The 25,931-nt window shown below is 37.7% G+C and overlaps 1 protein-coding gene across 1 annotated transcript; it reads right to left on the reverse strand.

Moving 5' to 3' along the window:
* Positions 1-4,379: 4,379 nt before the first annotated feature.
* Positions 4,380-13,366, reverse strand: Taf13 (TATA-box binding protein associated factor 13). The gene is made up of 4 exons (XM_003479196.5): positions 13,246-13,366; positions 12,361-12,439; positions 8,315-8,412; positions 4,380-7,301 (listed from the first exon to the last, which is right to left on the reverse strand). Exons 1-4 carry the CDS (start codon positions 13,270-13,272, stop codon positions 7,131-7,133), a joined length of 375 nt encoding a protein of 124 aa, XP_003479244.1. The 5' UTR covers positions 13,273-13,366; the 3' UTR covers positions 4,380-7,130.
* Positions 13,367-25,931: the final 12,565 nt, after the last annotated feature.

Below are 25,931 nucleotides of genomic sequence, written 5' to 3' on the forward strand. Positions count from 1 at the left end.
TAATTATCTTAGCCTTCAGTGCTCAGATTACCAACATATGCTACCAAGCTTGGCCATTCTAACTCATGACTCTTGTTTAAAGCCACTCTACTGTACTATATCAATTGAACAGTTTAACCTGAAGGAAGTGAATCTTATTCTAATGAGATAGGGAAAATTATGTCTTTTTTATGTCCCCCATACTCTATGACATATTGTTATTTGCATCCAAATTTTCAATAAATAATACTTGGCAATACTAAAAACAAATAATCTTTACATTTCTGGAAAAAAAAGAAAGTGGAAGGAGAGAAAACATGCACTGAAAAGTAAAATATCTGTCATACCATATCACTTGTACACTGATAATGCATTGACTGTATTTGCTTCCTACTGTAACATCAGGTTTTATTCTACAAGCTTAATAGCTGTTAGCCAAGATATCACTTTTCCTTCTATACTCAGCCACAGTGGTTAAGATTAGATCTTCTTGTCTTTCACTCTAGTTGCTGCAATAGCAGTGAATTGTTGAGAAAGACAAGGCTTTCTTACATGAAGGACTGTCCTTAGATCCCAAAGAATAGCCTCAGTCATTAAACACTTGTTGAATTCCCACTGTGGGTCAGGAACTAGGTTGGACATCATTTGGAAATACAGTACAGGTTCTAACATGTCAGAATGATTCAGTGTTTTGTGACTTAATTGCCTATAGGCTAAGGTGGATCCCTTTGAATATGATTCTCAGATTTCATAGATTAAACTCTAAGCATCTAATAAACATGGTTTAAAACGATGTAATATTTTACAGAGCGCTTCAATTAGAGAGGAACTATTATAGATTAAAAGAAATGTAGACATGTGAAATAAAAGTAATAGTGATACTTTGCTTAGATCCTAATTCAAACTTCCATAGGCAGAGAAATGACCCCACAAAGATGTCCATGTCCTGATTCCCAGAGCTTATGAATATGCTAGTTGATGTGGATTGTAAGAAGCCCTTGAAGCTGGAAATTGATGACATGTGTGGGATCCAGGTGGAGAACAAAAATTACTGGGGGAAACCCACCTTTAGAAGCTGCTTCAGCACAGAAAAACACCAAGCCCCTAGACAATCCAAGCAATGGGTTTCTAGGCAAAGAGTATCATGTGATATTGTATTGCTAAATGTATACATAAACACCACTACAGTGAGGAGGCAGTTCCTTTGCTCCCATCAGGAGACAGAGCTCCACCTGACCTTAGCTTTTGTCTCTTCTCTATTTTCTTGTCCTCTCACAGTCTTTTACCCCAAGAACTTCAAGAACTACTCGGAATAGGGAGGGTAGCCTGGTCACCAGGTGAGTCCTAGGAAATCATAGAGAATGTCCCAGGTGGCTTCAGAGGCACCGAGGAAGACAAAACCACAGAAGAATCAGAGAAGCTGGATATGGTGGTGCATGCGTACAATCCCAACCATTTGGGAAACAGAAGGATTGAAAGTATGAGGCCAACATGAAAACTTTAGTGAAACCCTATCTCAAAATAAATAAAAATATGGATGTAGCCCAATGCCACAGTGACCCTCAATTCAATCCCCAGTGCCAAGAAGAAAAAAAAGGTCAGAAACGTAACATTGGCCAGGGATATAGCTCAGGAGTGCAGCACCTGCCTGGCAAGCGCAATGCCCTGAGTTCATATTCCTGGTACCCCCCAGCAAAAGAAAGAGATGTAAATGTAATATTGTTAGCTTTGATGACTGAAGAAGGGGACTATAAGCCAAAAAATGAAGTCTGAAGTCTGTAGAAACTGGAAAAGGCAAGTCAACAGGTTCTGTCCTAAAACCTCCACAAGGAAACACAATTCTCTCAGCACGTTGATTTTAGCTGAGATCATATATCAAGTGCAGATGAGAAATGGACTTTTAATATTATATAATTATATTTAAATAGCCATTAAGTGGCTATTACATTATAGTACAGCTCTAGATTTTGGAAAACAGATATATTGCCTATCAGAATTTAGTTAGTAAACTCATGAATCCAATCAGTGTACAGCTATCATTTTTAACTTTTCAGCCTCCCTTTTCCCTTTTTATGCTAGCAGTATCCAACTTCCCCACCCACTCCAAGCCCTTCTTCATCACAAAGATGAGGCTTGAGATCAAAGATATAATTCATATTATTCCTGGCCAGAGTATGTCTGGTCTAAAAAAAATCACCAGAGCCAGGAAGATCATAGGTTTTGCTTGGAATTTCCTGAATTAGAAGTATAACTCCCTTGATCTTTACAACTCCCAGGGTTGTAAAACTAACATTAGGATAAAGGATGGAAAGACACAACCTTGAAGGAGGCTCTGACCCTTCTCTGCCATTGTGCTAGGTAAACCGATAAATTCCTTTCCTTCAATGCTTATGCTAGTTTTGAGCTAAGTTCTATCACTTGCAACCTTGAAGTCTTTGAAGTCCTGTGGAAAAGTTCTTCCAAATCATTAGCAAAATAGTAAGACACATCACCATGTACTAAAGTGGAAATGGATCAAAGTTCTAAATATTAAAACAGAAACACTAAATCTGTTGGAAGACAAAGTAGGTAGAAATCTTAAAGACTTAGAGGTAGGCAGAGAATTCATGAACAAAAATCAAACTGCATGGGAAATACTTCCCAGAATCAATATCTGGGATCTTATTAGAAAGATTTTGTGTGTCAAATCTTCAACGAAGTAAAAAGAAAACCCATGAATTTTGAAAAAAATCTTAGTCAACTGTCCCACAAAGGACTTCTGTCTAGAACCTATAAAGAATTTTAAAAAATCAGACCCCCAAAATTCAAAGACCCGATCCAAAAACAGGCATCTGAGATGAATACACACTTCTCAGATGAAGAAATACAAATGGCAAATAAATACATGAAAAAATGTATAGTATCATTGGTCTTTAGAGACATGCAAATTAAAACCACACTGAGATGCTATCTCATTCCAGAAAGAATGGCCAGGATAAAGAAAACTACCAACAACAAATGTTGGAGAGGCTGCAGGGAAAAAGGAACTCTTCTGTACTGTTGGTGGGAGTGTAGACTAGTACAACCACTGTGGAGGTTAGTCTGGAGGTCCCTCAAAAAGCTGAGATTGGAAGTCTCATTTGACCCAGCTGTTCCACTTCTAGGCATATTCCCAGAAGAACTGAAAACATCATACCACAGTGATATATGTGCACCCATGTTTATAGCAGCACAATTTGTAATAGCCAGATGTTGAAAACAACCTAAATGGCCATCATCTGCGGAATGGATAAAAAAGATGTGGTATTTTTATACAAGAGTACTACTCAGCTATAAAGAATGATCACATTGAGATATTTATAAGTAAATGGATGCAACTTGAAACTATACTAATTGAAATAAATCAAACTCATATGTGTAAATACCATATAGTCTCCTCTAGTGTAAGAAATGGTTAAGAGTACATGAAATACAAAATCCTCAATAAATATGGTGAAAGGGTAAGAATCTACTCAAATGGAAAAAAAAATCTCGGGGAAAAGGAGAAAAAGGAAGGGAAAAGAAAAAATATCTAAATTTGTATAAACACACTTAGGATAGCTAAGATGATTATACTACAAATTATACTATAAATTACATTAGTTCTTGAAACAAAACAGTTAACATTCATAGGATTGGAACAATTTTGCATGTTTGTGTCTGGTGATCTAAGGAACTCTTTTGAAGATCACTATGTAAAATAACAACCTTAGTTATGTTCCTACCTTCTTTTTGTAAAGGCCTATCATTGTTTTGGGCTCTTTGTTATTGTTATTTGTCTTTTTTGTTTCTTGTTTTTCTAGTAATGTTTTGTTTTTCCTTCTAATGCAGAAAGGATGGGTGTACATGTAGAGGCCTATACATGCCTAGAACTTCTCCTAAACAGTTTATGGGAATCAATTGTATTATGCATGATAAAATGAATGGCTACCTTGAAGAAAAAGAAAAATTATGTTATTCATTGCTGATTTGCTACCATCATGCTGTGAAATCCAGTAATGCTTTTATTCTTTGTTTGGAGTGGTGTTAGTCTGTTTTGTATTATTTAATTTCAACATACATGAAGGTATGGGCAGGCATCTTGAAGAGAACAAGAGACATTACAGTAGCCATTGTTAATTTCCCTATTATCTGGTTTTGAAGGCTTCATTACTGTTTTGATCAGTTTTATACTACTTTGTTTTGTATGAATTCATTGTGTGACGATATAGACAACTATTTAGAAAAAATAGTAAGACACACACAATGACTGAGAGACATAACTCAAGTCACTGCTCACAAATATCCCCTAAGTATATTGATTAATGGCACCCAGTGTAACTCCCCTAAATGCAGTTGTTTTACTTTTCTCATTGCTGACACAAATATCCAACACCCACAAATTAAAGGAAGACAGGTTTATTTCAGCTCACAGTTTATAGAGGTTTCAGTCCCTAGTCCGCTGGCTCCACGGCATGGTATGGCAGGAGAGAAACAGGCCATGGCAGGAGAGGCAGGAAGCAGCAAGCAGCAAGCTCCCTTTTCCCTTTCATTCCATTCAGGCTACAAGCCTATGGTTAGTGCCACCCACTCCCAGGGTGGAGCTTGTCTTTAGGAAATCCATTCAGTTATATCCAGAGCTATGCTAAACTAAATTGTGGACTGATCCGGCACCACACACCTTTAATCCCAGGATCAAATATCCATGGTCCAATCACCTCACAAAAACCACATCTATGAGTTTTTTTTTTTTTTTTTTTTGTCAACATCTATGAGCTTTTAAGGGGACGTCTAAATATAAACCATGACAGGTTACTAGCAGCTTTTTCAGGCTGGGGCAGGCCCTGATTAACAAAATCAAAATATTATATAGACTGTTCATTATTCCAATTCCAATTTTTGTTGTTGTTTTGAAATAGGGTTTCGCATATATTATCGTAGTCCAGGCCAGTCTTAAGTTAACTATGTAGGTCAGACTGGCTTTGAATTTATGATCCTCATTCCTCAGCCATACATTCTTGATTTTTATCTTAGAAGACAGGTAGTTTTGTTTTTTTGTTTTTTTGAGACAGGGTCTCATTTTGTAATTCAGGCTAGTCTTAAAAAGTTACTATATAGGGGGCTGGGGATTTAGCTCAGCGGCATAAGTACCTGCCTTGCAAGCAGGTGGTCATGAGTTCGATCCCCGGTACCGATAAAAATGAAAAAGACACACACACAAAAAAAAGTTACTATTATAGGGGCTGGAGGTTTAGCTCAGCAGCATAAGCGCCTGCCTTGCAAGCAGGCAGTCGTGAGTTGGATCCCTGGTACCAATAAAAACGAAAAAGACAAAAAAAAAAAAAAAAAGTTACTATATAGCCCAAACTGGCCTCAAAGTCCTGTCAGTCTTCTAGGCACTACAGTTACAGGCATGCACCACCATGCCTGGCAAGAAGACAGGCAGATTTTCAATTGGCTTTTGCTTTTTTAAATAAAAATGTCAATCCACACTGGGCATGATGGCACACTCCTGTAACACCGGCATTTGAGAGGCTGAGACAAGAGGATCATTGCAAGTTCAAGACCAGCCTGGACTACAAAGTGAGCTCAAGGCCAGCCTGAACTGCATAGTAAGATCCTGTCTCAAAAAGACAAAAAAAAAAGAAGTAAATTAATAAATAAAAATGTCAATCCAGTTGTTTAATCAAATTATTGATTCATGGGGCTGGGGATTTAGGTCAGCGGCATAAGCGCCTGCCTTGCAAGCAGGCGGTCGTGAGTTTGATCCCTAGTACCAATAAAAATGAAAAAGAAAAAAAAATTATTGATTTATGTAATTATTTTTTAAAGTTTTTAGCAAGAGTAAGTAGCTAGAATTTTAATATGATCAGTAACGGAATAATGGTTTGGAAGGGCTGTGAATCACAGACAAATTCAAGCATTAATCTGTTTAAGTTTTCAAAGTTTACTTCTTATATTTGTACATTACGAAATTAAAATTTTCCCAAAACAGATTTATAATGTTTTTATACATGGAAACAAAAAGTTCAGTTTAAAAAAATAACATTCAATGACCTCTTTAAATGTAATTTTAATCCTTATTTTAAACTAAAGGCTGGGCTGGGGATTTAGCTCAGCGGCATAAGCGCCTGCCTTGCAAGCAGGAAGTCGTGAGTTCGATCCCTGGTACCGATAAAAAGGAAAAAGACAAAAAAAAAAAAAAAAAAAAAAAAAAAAATAAACTAAAGGCAATACTAATTTAATGTAATAAGCTAAGTAAATATTAAAACCTGTATATGCTGAACTACAAGGGGTTTCTATAGCCACATATGATTGTAATAAGTACACATTTCCACAATGAACAAGTACGTACAAATATGTTAATATAACACTACTCCAAATGCTTATCTTGCCATCAGCCATTTAAGCATTGCCGTTCCTACTATTGAAAGCATTTAGTTTTCGAATCTTTGATCTGGGAAAATAAACTGTCCTAAAACTTAAAAATACCTATAGTATGATACAAGATAAAAAGCTTTTAAATAAAAAAAGGCTTTAACACAGAAGCACTGACATGAAACTTAAGTTTCTCAAAAACAAAAAAGTTATCTTCAGAAAAGACAGTAAAACAAATTATCTTTTAAGACACAAACATTATTATAAAAACTTAGTTTCCTATTCCTCTTCTTAAAAGAAACACAAAGTAGTTCACTATCTTTAATAATCTCAGACAACTATTGTCTAAAAACTTCAGAATACATGAAGCACATGCCTTAGCTGTCATACTCAAAAAAGCCATTGAGATTTTACATATTTAATAGCTAGAATACAGCTTATAATGGCATGAATACATCTAACATATAAATTCAAGTTTACTCTTCAGATGTCAGGTCAGAAGGGACTGCATGGTTTGTAAAGCAGTTTAACATATATGTAGTCATTAAAATCTAGTAAGTAATTCAATAAAGGCAGGTCACAGAAAGGCAGGCAATTAAAGACTCAAATCGAATGCTCTAAAAACCAAATACCTGAAAATAAAGGCTGAACATTTTGTTTCTTCCTCTCATGTACATGCATTTCCTCTCATGTAAATATCAGGACATTACTATAGAAAATAAAGTTATATATGGTTTCCATAGAAGATAAGGAAATTTCAGAAAGTACAAAAAGTGTCAAGATCCATAGTTTGCTTCATCAAATGCCTTTCTAGCTCGTTTTAATTCTTCATTCATAGTAAGCAAGTCTTTAACCCTAGCAAACTTCCTTGGGTCCTTTCGAATCAAGAAGACGATATCTTCAACTTGTACCCGACCTTGTCTTCCGATGGACATTGCCTTGTGAGTCTATTACAAAGAAACATTAAATTCCATGTTTTTAATTTTCATTAGTAAATGTTTACAGTACATAATGCTTATATTCATTATGGGGAGCTGCTACACATACATGAAACAATTCTTTTTACATCGTCTTGCTCTCCATTTCCATCCCCTCCCTCCACCTGTTTAAATTACATTTTTAAAAATCAGTATTTTATTATTTTCATTTACATTTATTAATTGCTGGTGAGGCTGAAGATTTTCTCTTCTAATTACAATAACTAGTCATTTGTAAACTCTCTATCCATGTACTTTGTCCATTATTTACCAAATGATTAGAAATGTTTCTCTTTATGTTTCGTAGGTGTTTTGAATACAAAGCATATAAAGTTATCAACTTTACCAATATTCTCCTTTTTAAAAAAATCTTCTGTTTTTTGTTGTTGTTTGTTGCTTTGATTTGTATTAAGATAGAGTTTTGCTATGCACTTCCAGCTGGCTTTGAACTCATTATGTAGTCCAGGATAGACTCGAACTTGCAACCTTCATGCCTCAGCCTCCAAAGTGCTACGATTATAGGCTTATATTACTATGTCTAGTTATTTTTAACTGGTTTTCTTTGGAAGGAGCACTTGGATACATACCTTTAAGTAAATATTGGAAGGAAAAAACTTATTTTTGATAATAAGATTATGAGCAACATTATTTAGTTCAATGATCTTATAGTTGTCTTTATAAATAAAACTTAGGAGAGGGTGGAATACATTTACCCAATCTCTATCCTTAATAATAAATAGTAACTATGGCCAGGGATTTAGCTCAGTGGCATAAGTGCCTACCCTGCAAGAGCGGGGTCATGAGTTCAATCCCTGATACCAAAAAAACAATAAATAATAATTAGAAACTTTCACAAAATAGGCACCCAATGGGTAATCTATTTCAAAAGAATGCCATAAGTTTTAGTCTTATTCAATTAACTAAGGCCGGTTACAACAAAACAAATCCTCCAAAAAATAATAAGAGTTACAAAAGAATCTTACCATTTCAGTGATGAACTCTATGACAAGGTCTTCGAGGATATCCACTGACTCAGTATAAGGATTCTGGTCATCTCCGAATCCATACATCATGCATCGTACTGTGAAAGAACAATCACTTTTATTTATGGGAACAGATTTAACAATTTCACCAACACTGTTTTCATATCAACTAGAATGGAACCAAGTTACAGACAATACTGGTTTTAAAACATATTTACGTTGTATTTTTTGTCTCCAAGCATGGACTATGTTAAAAAAAGGTTTAATGACAGCCTTATGACCAGCCTTATCAACTATCCTCCAACAAACCTCTACCCTTCCTTCACAGGTACTGCATCCTAACATGAATATTCTTTTCCTAATCTCTGTTATCTATTTATCAGCAACCCCCACAATCCTCTTTAAGAGGAGACTCTGACAGAGACAAAGTTAGCAATGCGTAGCATTATCTGGGAGTTTTTTACGTGGGGGTGAGACAGTGGGGCATGGAAAACAGAAGGCAGAAGAATCTCAATATGATTACAGCTGAAAGGACATGAGAGAAAGTACTCCAATTACCCTCTTATAGGAGCAAACAGGGTAACCAAAAGGAGAAAGCAGAGGGCTTACTACAAAGAATCTTGACATTTCAAATGCAACTGCCAGCAACCCTTTTCTGTTTTCATATGAGGGAAGCACAGAATATGCCAAAAAGGAAAGTCTAATGCAGAGTGGTAACAATAACTGCTAATAGCTGAAACTTGCATCACCCTTAAATGCTAAGTATTGTGTTTTGGTACCGGATATCGAACTCACAACCTTACACTTGCCAGGCAGGCCCTGTGCACTGAGCTATATCCTCAGCGCTAAGCATTGGTTTGCCTTGTTTAGTTTTGTTTGTTTTGCTAAGTTTTGTTTTAACCTCACAAAAAACCTTTGAAGCAGATACTATTATGATTCCCATGCTATAGGTAAGGAAAATTGAGCCACTGAGTTAACTGACTTATCCAAGGTCATACAGCTAGTAAGAGATGGAGCCTGAATTTGAATCCACCCAACTTGGTTCTAACAGCCTTTACTCTGAAAACAGCAGTAGTACTTATTTCTTTGTAGTTTAGGACAGACAAGATCCATACAGATTCTTAACTTATGGACAATAAATCCAAATTAGGTCTTAAATTTCACTGGAGCATGTGTATATAGGAAAATTTTACACATTATCTTGTGTGAATCCATTTTTTAGGGAGAAGATTTATAACATGAAATTCTCAAGTATGTAAGTGCTGTCAAATGTTCAACATGTTCTGTATCTCAATCTGAGTAATTACAAGTACACATATACAAAATTCATTAAGCTGTTTCCTTACGACTTGAACTTCTTTCCGGAACTGAACCCAGCACCCTCACACTAAACTACATCCCTAATCTCTTTTTTTTTAATTTTGGTGGACCAGGTGGCATAGCATATGCCTAGGAAGCACAAGGTCCTGAGTTTGATTCCCAGTACCAAAATAAGATAAAATAAAATTTTGAGACAGGGACTCACCAAAGTGCTAAACTGCCCTTGGTGGATTCAAGACTTACAATTCTCATGCTTCAGTCTTCCAGCGTGCTGGGATTATAAATGTGTGACACTACACTCAGCTTTGTACAATTTACTGTATACAAGGTGTTTTTTTTTTTGGTACTGGGGATTTGAACTCACGACCATGCACTTGCAAGGTAGGTGCTTATGCCGTTGAGCTGCCCAACTTTTGCACTTTTTAAAAAACGAAGAAGCTGGGCATAGTGGCCCATGCCTGTATTCCCAGTATTTTGAAGGCTGAGGCAGGAGGACTGCTCTGACTTCACCACCACCTTGAATTACATAGTGAGACCTTGTCTCAAAAAAACAAAACAAAATAACAAGCTGTGGATATAGCTCAGTGAGAAGACCCTGGATTCAATCCCAAGAATTGTTAATAAAGAAAAAGAGAAAGTAAAAAAGAAAGAAAGAAAAAAAGAAAGAAAGAGGGCTGGGGATTTAGCTCAGCGGCATAAGTGCCTGACTTGCAAGTGCGCAGTTGTGAGTTCGATCCCCAGTACCAAAAAAAAAAAAAAAAAAAAGAAAGAAAGAAAAGAAGAAACTATAACAATACTTCTAAAGAGATGGAGGGAAGGGGAGGTGTAAAAAGAATTAAAATGTGTCATGTACTACACATATACTCCTACCCACAATGAATGTGTTATGAAATACAAACATGAACTAGAAAGAAAGAGGAGGGAGGAAAAGAGGGAAAGAACAAGAAAACAGAAAAAAGGAAGGAAGAAAAGGAGGGAGGGAAAAGAAAGACTGATTCCTATCTAGGAGAAGCAAAACCTGGTAGAAGTAAAAAGAGAAGAAAGTAGACCAAGCCTAGGGAAGAAATAAAAGGGGTTACTAGAATGTCAGCCCCGCGTAGAAGTATCCCTAAGTTTTACACTGAGAAGAACCTTTAGTTCCAGATACAGGATGAAGAAAACAACTACAGAAGAAAAAATTTCTTTCCTTGCTTTTGGATTCTATAATTTTGCTTGCATTTACAAACATTCCAGGTTCCTATCAAAGATTCCACTCTACTTAGTTGTCATGGTGCCCTCGTTTTCTCCCTCCAAACTGTGATATCAGCTTTTCTCTGTCTTTCAAAACTTTGGTATTTTTGAAGAACACGGGTCAGTTATTTTGATTGTCCCCAATCTGAGTTTCTTTGATGTTTTCCAATGCTTAGATTGAGGTCACACATTATTAGAAAGGACACTGAGAGATGTGCCCTCTCACCTCACATCAGGGTACATGATGTCAATATGTGTAACTGGTGATGCTAACTTTCATCGCTTAGCTAAAATTATGCCTATCAAGATTTTCCATCGTAAATTTACTATTATTTCCTTTAAATTGTGAGGAAAATAAGTAACATTTTAGAACTCACCAATAGGAAAATGTGTCTCATGGATAAGGAAAACTTTTGTTTTATAGGAAGAATATAAATTGTCTTAGTTAAAGGGCCTAAAAGGGGGTAAACAAATGCCACTGAATGCTTTCAAATTCTGTGTTATATTAAAAAAAAATTCAAAGAGAGTTTAGGAGTACAGATCCTGGTCAGTAAAATATATGAATGTTTTGGTAAGACAAAGAGAAAGCTGTGAACATTCCAAACTCCTGTCATCACAAACATATGGTAATCTAAGTAAAGTATCACACTAAATAATACAAGTATGATTCTGTGAAGCTCTGGTGCAGGGATCTGCTTCACATGCTGATATAATAGCAAAGCACATATGAATCAAATCAGAGGAATGGAATAAAGAGTAGCCAGTTCTTAAATGAGAAATTATATGGAAAGGATTATGGGTTTTAAAAAAATGATATGCTAACCCTGCTATTTTAAAAGCATATAGGAACTGCTCATGGCTTACTCACCCTAAGTAAACTATCTGGTACATATTCAGAAATTGGTGTTGCTGTATCTCCAACACTCAGCCGCCATAACTATATGTAAAGAACCAGGGAGCTGGAGATGCAGAGCAGTCTCATGATGGGTTCAGGGGCTGACCCAGACTATCCGTAGCAGCAGCTCTCCTTTTCTGCTGAAGCCAAAAAGAATGGCACCTGTCTACTGAGGCAGGAGGGCAAAAGACAAGCACATTACCACCTCTGGAAGGTGTTAAGCCCTCACACTATAAACCATCTTCCTTTTACTGCCTTTGTCCTAAGCCCCAATTTAGTTTCCTTTCCTCAGGATTTTTTCCAGGACCCATTATTACCTGTAACTTACAATCAAAAAGTCCCTGTATTTTACTCTGAAAAGGTAAGACACATGAAAGTTAACACAAGTATGTTCTGGCCTGAATTAAAACATTAACCATGTTTTATTATTTTATATTATTAGGGTTAGGGTGGGATAGTTACTAGGTACGATTCAAAAGTTAAACAGAATTTTATAGATAAGTATGACAATATTGTCACTACAGACAAAAAAATTACTGGAAAAGAATATATCCAAAAGCTTACACCATTTACAATAAAATTATTGTCAAATACAACTTACATTCTTTAGAGAAAAGTCTCTTTCTTTTACCCTGTCCACCTTCAGCACCTCCTCCAATTTCTTCACTTTCCTCCTCAAACTAAAAATTAAAATATACACATAGAAATGTCAAGTGATTGTCTGCATTTTAATAATTAACTTTTTTTCCATTTTCAACGTGGATATCAGGGTAGAAAGCCTAAAGGAGCAAAAAAAAAATGAAATCAACACAAAAGGGATCTTCTAGAACCTAATCCAATTTCCAAGTCAGGCAAGATTTCTTTTTTCTTTTGCGACAGTTTCTCTGTGTAGCGTAGGATGTCCTCAAACATGAGATCCTCCTACCTTCATCTAGAGTGCTGTGATACATCACCACGGCAGGCTGTGTTGTTTTAAACAGACTATGCGGTCTCATTGCTGGACAGTGTTACTGTTAAAGATCTAATACTGAACTAGTTTACTCCCTGGATTAAGTAAAATTAATATTTACTTAGGACCTGCTTATCTAGTTGCTAAAAACTTATGCTGATCCTATTTTATGACAAGAAAAACTGATGCTCAAAGTTAAATAACTTGCTCAGAGAGAAACAAGAATTTAAATTCAAGATTCCTGATTTCTAGTCCATTAGCAAATACGATAACTAATGATGACTCTCTAGGCGTTTCAAAAGGGATGTGGCAAATTTCTACCAAAATGAAAGAGAAAGAAGCCACTTTTCTACTCTCGCTTGACGACCGACGTCCCACATATTATTTGATAAGTCATTCATCACGGCGAAAGCAAACAAAGCCTCGAACTCTCTCAGCTGAACTCATTAACGATAACAAATCTGACCTCAATTCCTCCCCTGCTACTAAGCCTGAGGGAGTAATGAAAACAGGGTTGAGACACAGGTGTCCACTCACGGTAGGATCTTCTTCCTCATCTGCCATCCCAGCAACCAGCAAGGCTACTGCGCCGGACTAACTCGCGGCTAATTGATTTTACTACTTCCCTTGCGTCACTTCCGGTGACGCTGGAGAGGGGCGGGGACAGATCCGGCCAACACTGTTGTAAATGGAGTGCGTTTTGCTTCCTAGTGGCTGAATCCCAAAGGTCCCTGGAGGACGGGGGCGGTGAGCCCTTTGCTCGTTATCCCTAAGAAGGGATTGAAAATCACAAAGGAAAACGGCAAAGGGCCTGGAGACATGTATTTTATTGTTAGTTCTCATGCGAACGGTATCCCTAGAATGACAGGATTTAAAATTTTGTTAGAAAGGTAGATTTGGTTGGAACATCAGCAGAAAATCGTGGCTATTAGAAGACTAGAGATAGTAAATTTCCCACAATGTAAGAGGTGAAAGCTGGTGTACTCCCACAGGACTGTGATCCCAGCGCTCGGGGAGCCTAACACTGGAGGACTGTGGGTTTGAGCCCAGGCTGGACAATTTTAGAGACTTTGTGAGATCCTGTCTCAAACACACAAAGGGCTAAGGATATCCTGTAGCTCAGTGTGAAGGCCCTGGGTTCAATCGCCAGTTTAAAAAAACAACAAAAAAGGTGATGCCTCGCAACAATAAGTACTATTTCTGAATGTCTTGCTGGACATTTCATGAGAGAAAACTATAATTATCTGAAACTAGAACATATCTTTGTTGTTACATTAAACACAGCTTTCCCCCACTTTTTAAATGTATAGTCACTTTACTAGGATATTACTACTCCAAAATTGTTAGTATTTTGTACTTTTTTAAAATTTTGCAAAAAGCTTTGGTCCTTTTTAGGAAAAAAAGTCACCACGGGTAACATCATTTGTGATCCTTTAAATAGTTAAACGCGTCCAAATCAGTCTGCATTTGTAGCTTCTGGTTTAAGATGATTCTACATGTAGTTGCAAGAATTTAAAATCACCCTATCCCTCAGTGTAGTCATACCTGAGCATTTACATATCACAACATATTGTTATACAACGTTGTGCTCCTTTTGTGTGTGTGTTGGTGGTGTTGGTTCTGGCAATCAAACAGCATCTGAAACAGGCAATCTACTACTAAGCTACATCCTCAGCCTTCCCCGTCATTGTCTTCATTTTATCTTTATATCTCTAAGACATGCTTTTTACAAATTAGATTAGTAGGCATATGTATTATTTATTGCTGAGTAACAAGCATCTTGCATGGCATTGTGGCACAGGTTTGTAATCCCAGGTACTCAGGAGACTACAGGAAGAGAGTCACAAATTTAAAATCAGTCTGGGCAATTTAATAATTGTTGTTACAGGGAAGTAATTCCAATCTGTTTGATGTACTGAGTTCATATCTCAGAATGCTGGAGAATGGAGTCAAAGATAAAGGAGGCTAACAGCAGGAAAAGTTTCTTTAAACAGAAATCTCTCAGAGGTTGCCACTAAGGCTCTTTGTCTAGGTGGGGTTTTTTAATTATTTATTTATTTCTGTGTATGTGTTGTGATAGGGCCTCACTTTGTAGTTCAGCCTGGCCTTGAACTTACTATGTACCTCACTCGGGCTTGGAACTCACGGTGATTCTCCTGCCTCAGCCTCTCAAGTGCAGCAATTACAGATGTGTGCCACCATGCCTGGTTTGGGGGAAGTTTTTATACAGTAACATTGCATTGCAAGTTATCTTGAGTCAAGCTACAACCTATAGGATTATAAGTACAGTTACTTAGTTAATTCTGATTTAATAAAAAAAAAGGTACTTAGCAATAGTATATAACGTGGAGAAGAACAAAGTCATTTCTGGAAGGGATACAGTGAGGATCATCTATCTATGCATTCATTATGTTGTTCCTGTTTATTCAATGTTCAGGCTTATTGACCGAAATGGTGTTAGTTGTAGTACAGCTTTGAGCTGTCCATCTCTTGGGAGGCTTGCAGGCCTAACCATCGAGTCTTCATCTTGGAGCCCATTTCTACCAACTCAGCCCTTGACCACAAACCTGCTTTGCCTCAACTCTGTTTTAACTCCGAGCCTGGTCCCTTCCTAACTACCTATCAGTCTCTACCTAATTTAGCTATTTGTAATACAGTACTATCACAGAATAAAAAATATAAAGAGATGGGCATGTGGCTTAGAGGTAGAGTGCTTGCCTAAAATGTACAGGCCCTTGAAGTTCAATCCTCATTATTTAAAAATGGGGAATTTTATCGTTTTTTGCAGTTTTCGTGAGTTTCAAGTCTGAGCACAGTTTAACTGGGTGCTTCTGGCACCCAGAAAGTCCCTCTTGTTGCAGTTAGGAAGTTGGCTTGGGCTGCAGTCGTATCTAAAGTTAGAATTATTTGTATTTGTCAGCAACATTCCACTTTTTTAGGTTTCCCAGAGGCCTTCTTCAGTTCTTGGCCATATGGTCCTTTGCAAAGGGCAGCTCACAATGCAGGGGGTAGCTCCCAACAGAGCAGACAAGTGAGAAAGCGCAAAACAACTCCTAAAAGATAGAAGCCATAGTGTTTTTGGAACCTAATTTTAGGAGCTGCAGCTCATGTCTGCCTTATTCTGTTCAATAGAAGTAAGTCAATCAGTGTAGCCCACACTCAAGAGGAAATTACACAAAGACAAAATATCAGAAGGAATAAGAATTGTAGGAGTAATAAAACCCAAAATGTGTAATTGCTATTGTAAAAAAGAGAGGAAAAGAAAGTGCTGTAAAGGATATAACTGCATGTATGTGTAAGTATGTAAGATAGATGACCATATTACTAAGTTTTTGTTGGATAGTTGAGCAGAACTGTTTGTAGTCTCGCTGTTTGAATGTCCATATTGTATGCTTTAATTTTTTAACTTGAACAACTATTTTTAAGATGACAGTATGTAATTTATCAACCAGTTATTTCTTAGTGTTTATTTATTTATTTTTTGGAATTCTGTATTGTTGCTACCATTTTTCCTGTTTTGCTTTTTTTTCTCTTTAAATAAAATTTTAAAAAATATTAGAGGGAAATATATATATATGTATATATATATTATTGGAAGGGAGAGATCAGTGGCGGCTATAGCCTATCATAGTGGTTTATATTATCTGTGAATTTTATTTCAGAATAATGAAGGAAACAAGTATTATTTAGGAGGAGCTGTTGAGACTGACAGGGGTAGTTCTCAACACTGGCTTTGTCCAACAAGTCCAGTATAAAACATTTAGTGTCCATTAGCAGAGGAGTAGGAAAGTTAAATGTGTTGGATTCAGACTGAGAAGTACAATGCATTGCTCAGAAACAAAGACTAGGTCCAGGGATATAGCTCAGTGCACAGTGCCTGCCTTGCAAGCATGAGGGCATGAGTTCAATTTCTAATACCAAAAAAAAAAAAAAAAAAAAAAAAAAAAAAAAAAAAAGCCTAGCAAGATAGGTACAGTTTACAAACAGCACTAAGAAAAAATAAATAAGAAAAACAATAAGATCTATAATACAATACCATTTATGTAAGTTAAAAATATACAAAACAGGGGCCAGGGATTTAGCTTAGTGGCTCAAGTGCTTGCCTGGTAAGTGCAAGGTTGTGAGTTTGATCCTCGGTACCAAAAAAAAAAAAAAAAAAAAAAAAAAAGAAATGTACATACAAAACAATATACAGGAGTATCTGAAAAAAGAAAGAGATTAAGGCTACAGCATAGGGGAAGTGTAACTCGGATCAATGAAACACATACACAAGTAAAAGTGAAGGACTTTGAAAGGGTCCCTTAGTGTGCCATAAACTATGATGTGTGGATAATTCAACCTTCTGAACCTGATATCCAAAATAGGAAGTGGAAAAAAAAATCAGTGTATTTGGCAGAGCAGAAATAAAGCACAGAAAGTGAAAAGTCACTGTGAACATCTATGAGATGTCAGAGGGGGTTGCCAGAACCAAGTTCATTGGATGGAGAGGCTGGAATGAAACCAAATAGGGTAAAAGACTTTGAAGTTCTCTTTGAAAACTTAGCTTCAGGACTTCCGGGAGAACATGGCGGACAGATAACAGCAACTACCGGAGGCTCTCTGAAAACTAGGCTCAGAAGCCAGGTATGGTGCGGACTAAAGAGACATAAGCAGGTGGAGTTATGCTCTGCTGACTCAGGAACGAACTCGGCTGAGAGAAACCAACTTGGAATGCAGTCCTGGTGCTAAAACAGGAACAGAAAAGCCTCGCTGCTGAGGCTGGACCCCACGCCATTTGGGTTTCCCGCCGCGCGGTGGCTGGCTGCCTCTACGTCGGCTCGGCAAGGAGAGAGACGCACGGAAACTCTGAGAACGGGAGTCTGTGAACGGAGTCGAAAACAGGACAGGCAGGGAGGCATGTTCTGACTTGTGGCGAGGTGAGTGAGAGAAACTGACACTCCACCACAGTTTGACTCCAGCGGACTTTCTGGGCCCGGGCAGTCCTGTGGGAGCAGGGCGCGCTGGCGACTCCAGCCACACATTCCCCTCTCGGGCGGGATTGGTGAAAAGTGCCTGGCCTGCGTGACGCTGCCGGCGGACCCCGTAGGCTGGCCCAACCCAGATCCCAGAGCCTGACGGAGGCCGGGAGGGGCGGGCCCCCGCGTAGGCTGCCTGGTGTGCAGCAGTGAGTGGAAACACCTAACCGGCGCAATTCGATCAGGCTGTGGCTGACAGAGAGAGAAGCTAGGCCTCTCATATAAGCTTGCATATATAAGGAACAGAGAATATGGGAAGAGGCAGCAACAAGAAAGGCTCCTCGGCCCCCAATTCTGAGAAACAGGCAATAACAGACACCGCACCATTACACATAAGGCGCCATATAGAGAGCCTCATAGACCAATTCAGGAATGAAGTTATCAACGACCTGAAGCTAGAAGTATGCAAAATAGTTAGAGAAATACTAAGCACCACCCAAGAAAAAACAGATGGTGGAATGGAAGAACAGAAAAAGAGGGGAGAAGTGTTTGATGGAGAAAACAGGGAAAGCATAGAATACGTGAAGCAGGTTCAAAGGGACTACCAAGAAACTAAGAAGTCTATCGAAGACTGGCATAACAGCTTGAAAGAAACTAAGGACAGACTATCTGAACTGGAGGGCAGAATTGTAATATGGGAGAATGAAATGAAAAACTTCTTAAAAATAACAAAGAAACAAACAGCAATAATACAAAGACAAGAAGATGATAAGAGGAGCCATAACTTAAGGATTAAGAACATAAAAGAAGAAGTAGGGACACAAACAAATGAACTACAAAAGCTATTCACAGAAATAATCCAAGAGAATTTCCCTAATTTAGCAAAAGGTAAAGATACTCAGATGTATGAGGCATACAGGACCCCAGCTACCTACAACCCAAACAGAGCAACACCCAGGCATATAATAATAAAAATTCCAGAAATTCAATACAAGAACAGAATATTAAAAGCTGTCAGAGACAAGAAGCAGACCACTTACAAGGGAGCACCCATCAGAATTACAGCAGATTTCTCTGCACAAACCATCAAATCACGAAGAGCTTGGGGGGAAATAATTCAAGCTTTGAAAGATAATAATCTCCAGCCAAGATTGAGATATCCTGCACAACTGTCCCTCGAAATTGATGGAAAAACAAGGTGCTTCCAGGATAAAGAGGAACTGGGGGAATTTGCAACCACCAATTCAACTCTACAGAGAGTATTGCAGGATATTCTAAAAAAAGAAAAATACAAAGAATCCAGAAATAATGGAGGCCACAACGAATGGAGCAGAGAACAAAGTGAAGAAGACAAACTGACAGCTACTGACAGAATAAGAGCTCAACAGAAATGAGGCAGAGAAGATTGGATGGTAGGAACAGCTATTTTGGAGAAAATGACATCTTAATAGGTAATACTGATTTAGTATCATCTTGTTTTGAAGTCTCATCTAGCTTTTGTCCTTCTGTCTCCAATGGTCCAAATAGGTTGTATCTTACTGGATTTTATTATGTATGATAGTATAAGCAAAAACCTTTTAAAGACAAGGAGATTATACAGAAACCATTGTTCATTTTCTGTTAGTCGATTCTAAATACTCTGTAATGCTGTCATTCTCTTGAATGGTTTTACATTGTTTTGATATACTTAATGCTACAGTATACGAAGTTGTACTCAAGGATTTCAAGGAAAGAGATAATATGGTAACTACTTTTAGGTCAGGATTATCTGGTGGTGAAACACTATTCTGCTTAAATGGTTATGTTTTGATCTGTGCTGTTTCGTTGTTATGCCCTCTTTTATCTCAATCTCCACTCCATTATTTACTTTTTTATTTTTATCCTTTTAATTAAAGGAAAAAATAGCAGGATATATTATAGTAACCCACTTTGACTTTCCATTACCTCGATTTAAAGCCCTGTATTACTCTCACCATCTGGTTTTTAACTGATGTTCCCCCATTCTGTTTTGCTGGATAGTATCAGGTTCGAAAATTTAGGCATCAGCTGTGAAGATAATGAGATTCATTATAACGCCCATTCTCATTGACTTTTATCTATTTTTGAAGACCTACAATGTCTCCAATGTTTTGGTTTTGTCGGTTTTATTCTTTACAGTTTTGTTCAATTGTATTGTAACTAACAATATAGGCAATTCTATTAGAGATAGCGGGAGGCATTATGGTAACCATTGTTGATCACCTTGTATTATGTTTTCACATTATCTATTATGTCCACCCTTTTGACTTGACCGGTTCTGTTCTGTTATGTCACATTTGGTTTTACTCTCTTCCAAAAAAGTAATAAGAACCATGGGAGCAATGAAACCCAAAATGTGTAATAGTCATTGTACAAAAGAGAGGAAAAGAAAGTGCTCTGTACTATATAACTGCATGTATATTTAAGTGTATAAGATAGAAAATGATATCACAGAGTTTTATTGGATCATTGAACAGAACTGTTTGCAGTATCATTGATGGAATGTCCACTTTACAAGCTTTAATTTTGTGACTTGAACAATTATTTCTAAGATGACAATATGTAATCCATTAACTAGTAATTTCCTACTGTTCTTTTTTTTTCTGCAAATCTGTATAACTTGTACCCTTTCTCTGCTTTTTTTTCTTTTCTCCTTAAATAAAATTTAAAAAAAAAATTTAAAAAAAAATTAAAAAAAAAAAAAAAAAAGAAAACTTAGCTTCAAACTGCAGAAATTCTTGGGTAGTTTTAAGAATCAGCGAACTTGGATTTATTTTCAATGTCCATGGAATTTATTTTGTTTTTTATACAATTTAGAAACTTTTTGTTTTTTATTAGTACAAGTTTGCAGTACATAATTATTGCACTCATCATGGGGAGTTGGTACATATTCATAATACAACTTAACTCACTGGACTTTTTTTTTAAATAAAAAATCACTATAGGGGCCAGGGGTTTAGCTCAGTGGTGCAGCACCTGCCTGGCAGGTACAAGATCCTGAGTTTGATTCCAGGTACCCACAAAAAAAAAATCACTATAGGAGGGAAATGACCTAAAATGAGAGACAATTATAATCTGATCTAGAGAAAAGGGAAAAAGGAGGAACTTACGTAAAAGAAACTGTAGGAGATGACGTTTCAAGCTAATAAAATCTGAAAGTTATGGATGGAGACATTTATATTTGATGGAATGCTATTACTGTAATATAAGAAAAAGCAATTAGCAGTGGAAATATATGAGTTTGGTCTGAATTTAACCATCTAGATCTCTAGACTTCACAGAGAAATTAGGAATTCATAGAGAAATTAGGACTACAGAACATTAAATGAGAGACATTGACTAGAAAGTGATAGTTTAAAGACTACAAAGGCAGAAGAGAAGGGAGGTAAAGGGAAGATCTTTAGAAGCAATACATCAAGACGACACAAAAGACTGACAGAGTGGTACAAGTGGTAGAAAAAGATGAAGAGGAAAGAGCAAAAATATATACTTTGAGCCGAGGATATAGTTCAGGAGAACAGTGCCTGCCTGGCAAGCACAGGATCAGGAGTTTGATTCCTGGTACAAAAAAAAAAAAAAAATCTCTCTCTCGGAGCTAGGGATTTAGCTCAGGAGCACAAGTACCTGCCTTGCAAGCAGGCAGTCGTGAGTTCGATCCCCGGTACCGATAAAAATGAAAAAGACAAAAAAACAAAAAACAAAAAAACCTCTCTATATATATCTATATATATACACACATATGTGTATATATATACTTTGAAAGGCAAAAAAGAAAAGTTTAAAAAAGAAGCAGGCAGTCAGTCAAGAATGCCTATGGCCTCAGAGACTAAGAGACTGAAGGATTTAGTTGGTATGGTGGCACATGCCTGTAATTCCAGAATGCTGGGAGGCTGAGGCAGGAGGATCAAAAGTTTGAGTCTAATGTGGACAATTTTGCAACGGGTTTTGCAAGACCCTGTGTCACAATTTGTAAAAAGGGCTGGAGAAGTAGCTCAGTGCAAAGGCCTTGGGTTTAGTATTTAGTACTGGGGAGAGGGGAGGGAGGAATTAAAAGATTGGAGGATTTAAACCAGGTCCATGTCCATAACCGTAGGATTTGGGGAGCTTGAGGCAGGAGTTTATGGACTATGCAGTGAGTTTAAAGTCAGCCTGACCTATGTAATAAGGCCTTGTTTCAAAAAAAAAAAAAAGAAAAGGGAATGAAATAGAGAACGAAGAAAGAAAGGAAGGAAAGAAAGAAGGAAGGAAGGAAGAAAGAAAGAAATTGCAAGATTTAAGAAAAGGGTTTGGATTTTTTTTTCTTTTGGTACCAGGGATCAAATTTATGACCTTCAGCTTGCCAGGCAGGCCCTTAAACTACTGAGCTCAATCCCCGCTCCAAGGGTTTGGATTTGACAAGAAGTGAGAGAATAACCTGAAGAAATATTTTGAGTAGTTGGACGGAAGTAGAAAAGATGGAAGACTGATTATAAAGAGCAAGTCTGGATGAGTGCTGGAGAATGAGTGTGCATTGAATGAGTGTTGGAGTGTTTCTACTGAAGGGTAGAAAAATGCAGAGAAAAAAATTAGCCTTAAGAGGGCAGTAGGAACCAGAAAAGGAGACTTTGAATAAGTGATTATTGAATGAATAAGGCTGTGAACTTGTGCCAGACACTTAGCTAACTGCTCAGAAAGTGGTGTGAGTTCTAAAGAAGCAGCTAATGGCAAAAGAGGTTTGTTCACAAAAAGCCAGAATCAGCAGAAGACAGAGATACTTGGCAGAAGTATAGCAGCTGTGAGAGAATAATTTAGAAGGCAAGAGTGCGATCATGATCACGAGGAAAGCAGGTGGTTTGGTGGTAGATTTCACACGTGCGTTAATGATGGGGTGGGGTAAAGACCCACTACTAGCATTAATCAGACTCCAAATTCAGCTAAAAGTTTTGCAATCCTACCCCCAACCCCACACACTTCTAACCCTCCACCCTACAGTGTAGACCTCTACAATGCTACTCCCCATTTTGGGTTTATTGTCATTTTTAAAATGGCGTTCAGAATTTTTTAACCATTTGCTCATTATGCAATTAAAGCCCATACTCCTTAATTAAATAGACATGGTCTGAGATCAGATGGATTTGGTTTGAAATCATCACTGTATTTCCTGTCAGCTGTGTTACCTTAGGAGAATTTGCCTAATCCATGAATATATCTGTTTCTTGGTTTGTAAAATGCGGATAAACTGGGTGTGGTAGTGCCTGCCTGTAATCCCAGCATTGCAGAGGTTGAGGCAGGAGGATCAATGTAAGTTCAAGGCCAGCTTGGGCTACAAAGTGAGTTCAAAGGCCAGCCTGAGCTACATGAGAACCTGCCTCAAAAAATTTTGATGAAAATATAGTTATTAAATTTTTAAGATTATTATGAGGCTTAGATGTGTTAATGATTGATTTTGGTATTATGTGGTTAGTCAAAAGCCATAGCGGTTTTTATTCAAGAACCTATCTTTTATTATTTTGCTGTTCATGAACTCTACAGTCCTGTTTCACAAGGCTATGTCCAATTAGTCATGCAACAGATATTTGTGAAGCAACTGCAAAATGTTTCCCCTTGCTATAAAATGACAATGTAAATGAGCTTTATAGGTGGTTTAAGGTGTGTGTGTGTGTGTGTGTGTGTGTGTGTGTGAATTAAACAGATATTGTATACCTTGGAAGCTTATTTTGGGGGAAGACGACCCAGCAAGGGTAGAAGAATGAAACTCTTTGAGCAAATGGTGTGGGAAGTGAGACCTGAGACGCTCGGGAGTTAGCTAGCAAAGGAGAAAAGAAGGGGGTACTGTGCCTAAAATGTGTCTTGTACTCGCCCTCCCTAGGCTGTTAATCGCTCTATTCTTTTCCCACTGGGATACTTTTCTTTCCTGCCTATTGATATGTCGCATGCCTTTCAGGGTCAGCTAAAACGTCTGCACCTCTGTAAAGCCTTCCCTGAACTCTTAGCTGAAAGCAGTTTTTCCTTTATACCCCCACAGCACTTTGTTTTCATTTCCCTTTGACATCTCTCACTTTCCACTGTATTTTCTGGTTATTTACATACACAACTTTCTTTTTCTACTAAATCTTAAACATACTAAGAACACAATCTTGTTTCCTCATTCATCTTTGAGCATCCAAATGTTAGCACATTCCTTAGATTTAGAGGTCCTGGAACAAATATTTGTAGCATAAATTAACTCCTGTTTGATATCCTTTTCAAATCTGGCCCTAATTCAAATGGAGCCCTTGTTGTAAGCTGTGCCTTTGGGACTGAACTTACTTTCTTGTTAAACCCAAAGGCCATAGTCATGGTGCCTAAGACTGATTAGAGTTCACCACAATGACTGGAACAACAGTAACAAAGGGCCACTGTTCTTGATTGACAAGCTTTTGGCAACAAACGCCAGTTCTCTAGTGTAGGCTGAAGTGAACTGAGGAAGGTCTGTGTCAAATCGAGACTCCCCAACCCAGAGGGGCTCCCTTTCTTCCTTGTAGTAAACAGCCAATGACATTTGGACTTGATGTAAGACATGCCTGCAGGGGATGGTGGTGGAGAGGTTAGGGGCTTTTCAGGGTGACAGAAACATTAATGCTTGGAACAGAAACATCAAAGAATCGGTATCAGTGAAAAGTAGTGAAATTTGAGGCAGTGTGATAACAAGTGGAAGGAAGCTTTGAAGTTAGACCTGGGTTTGGCTCCTAACTAGCAACATGATCTCACCTATGTGTCTTCTTTGAGCCTCTCATTTTGTTTTCTCATTTAAGGATATTCTGCAAATATTTCCCAAAATCTAAGGTGTCTTTACATACATAATGCCTGTACTCTACTAAGATTTCTTTATTCATCTGTCTTACTCAAGTATTTTGTTCTCTGAGGACTCAAACTTTTTTCCCTCTACCCTTGCAAAATGTAGCAAGTGTCCAACAGAATAGACACTACTATATACCTTTTAAACAAATTAACAGCAACATTAACAACATACAAAAGAATAATACTTTGCATGACATACCATTGTAAATAATAATTCACCTAATTCTGCAACAACCCTAGAAAGGAGATATTATTATAACCCAATTTTATAGAGGAGAGAACTGAACAGATTTTTTTAAATTGAAAGGAAGGTTGAGACAGGGTCTCCTTAGGCTGGCTTAAACTGACTATGTAGCCCAGGCTGACCTGGAACTCATGGTGATCCTCCTGCACTAGCCTCCCAAGTGGTGGGACACACATGACTGAACAAATTTTGAATTTTAAAAAATTTACTGAGTTTTTTTGTAATACTGGGAATTGAACCAGACCCTTGCACAAAGCACACCCCTTCCCCTCAACTTTTTTAAAAATCTGAGACAGGTTCTCACTAAGTTGCTAATTTGCCCAGATTGGGCTCAAATTTTTGATCCTCTAGTCTCAGCCTTCCAAGTGTTCTTGGATTACAGGTATGCACCCCCTTGCCTGGTCCTGAACATCCGTTTTAGAAATACAAAATTGTTGTTTCTTTTTCGAATAGGATATCAACTTCTGAACTCTCTATGAAGGTTGGGGTTGAAACTTTGGAGCGGAACAGGTTACCACTCGGGTGGACAAAGAGGAAAACAAGTTGTGGGTATTGCAGGGATATCTTTAGATGAAAGAACCTGGGTAAACAGAACAATCAGTGAGAACCAGGTCAGTGAGGATAGTGCACTTTCATAGTATTTGAGAAAGAAATCGATTGGCTGCAAGGCAGGGTGGCACATTGGCAAAGAGGTAACAGTTCCTGGCAGCCGGGTCAGCGGAAGACAGCAAAAGTAGCAAGAGCAAAAAGAGGAGCAAGCTTCGTTTCCTTTCCTTGTATTGAAGGCAGACTATCTACCCTAGAGTGAGTAAAGCACTGACACTCCCAATCCTAGCACTAGACTCACAAACTTTAGATTTAGCCACCTCTGAAAATCCCACCTTCTAGGATCACATAAGGCTTTGGAGGGACTTCCAGACAAATCACAACAGGAAGATCCCAAGAAGGGGAATAGCTGGGTCAAATGGAACTTCAAGTTTTAGTGTTTTGAGGATTCTCCATACTGATTTCTATGGTAGTTACATCAGTCTACATGCCCACAACAGTGCAGAAGTGTTTCTTTTTTCCCACAGCTCCACCAGCATTTTTTTTTTTTTTTTTTGTACTAGTAATTAAGCTCAGAACCTCATGCTTGCCAGGCAGGTGCAGTGCTGCTGAGCTAAATCCCTGGTCCCAGCATTTTTATT

Source organism: Cavia porcellus, unplaced genomic scaffold (genome assembly GCF_034190915.1).
Source record: "Cavia porcellus strain 051 isolate PalLab524CR breed Dunkin Hartley unplaced genomic scaffold, mCavPor4.1 scaffold_1, whole genome shotgun sequence".
Taxonomy (NCBI): Eukaryota; Metazoa; Chordata; class Mammalia; order Rodentia; family Caviidae; genus Cavia; species Cavia porcellus.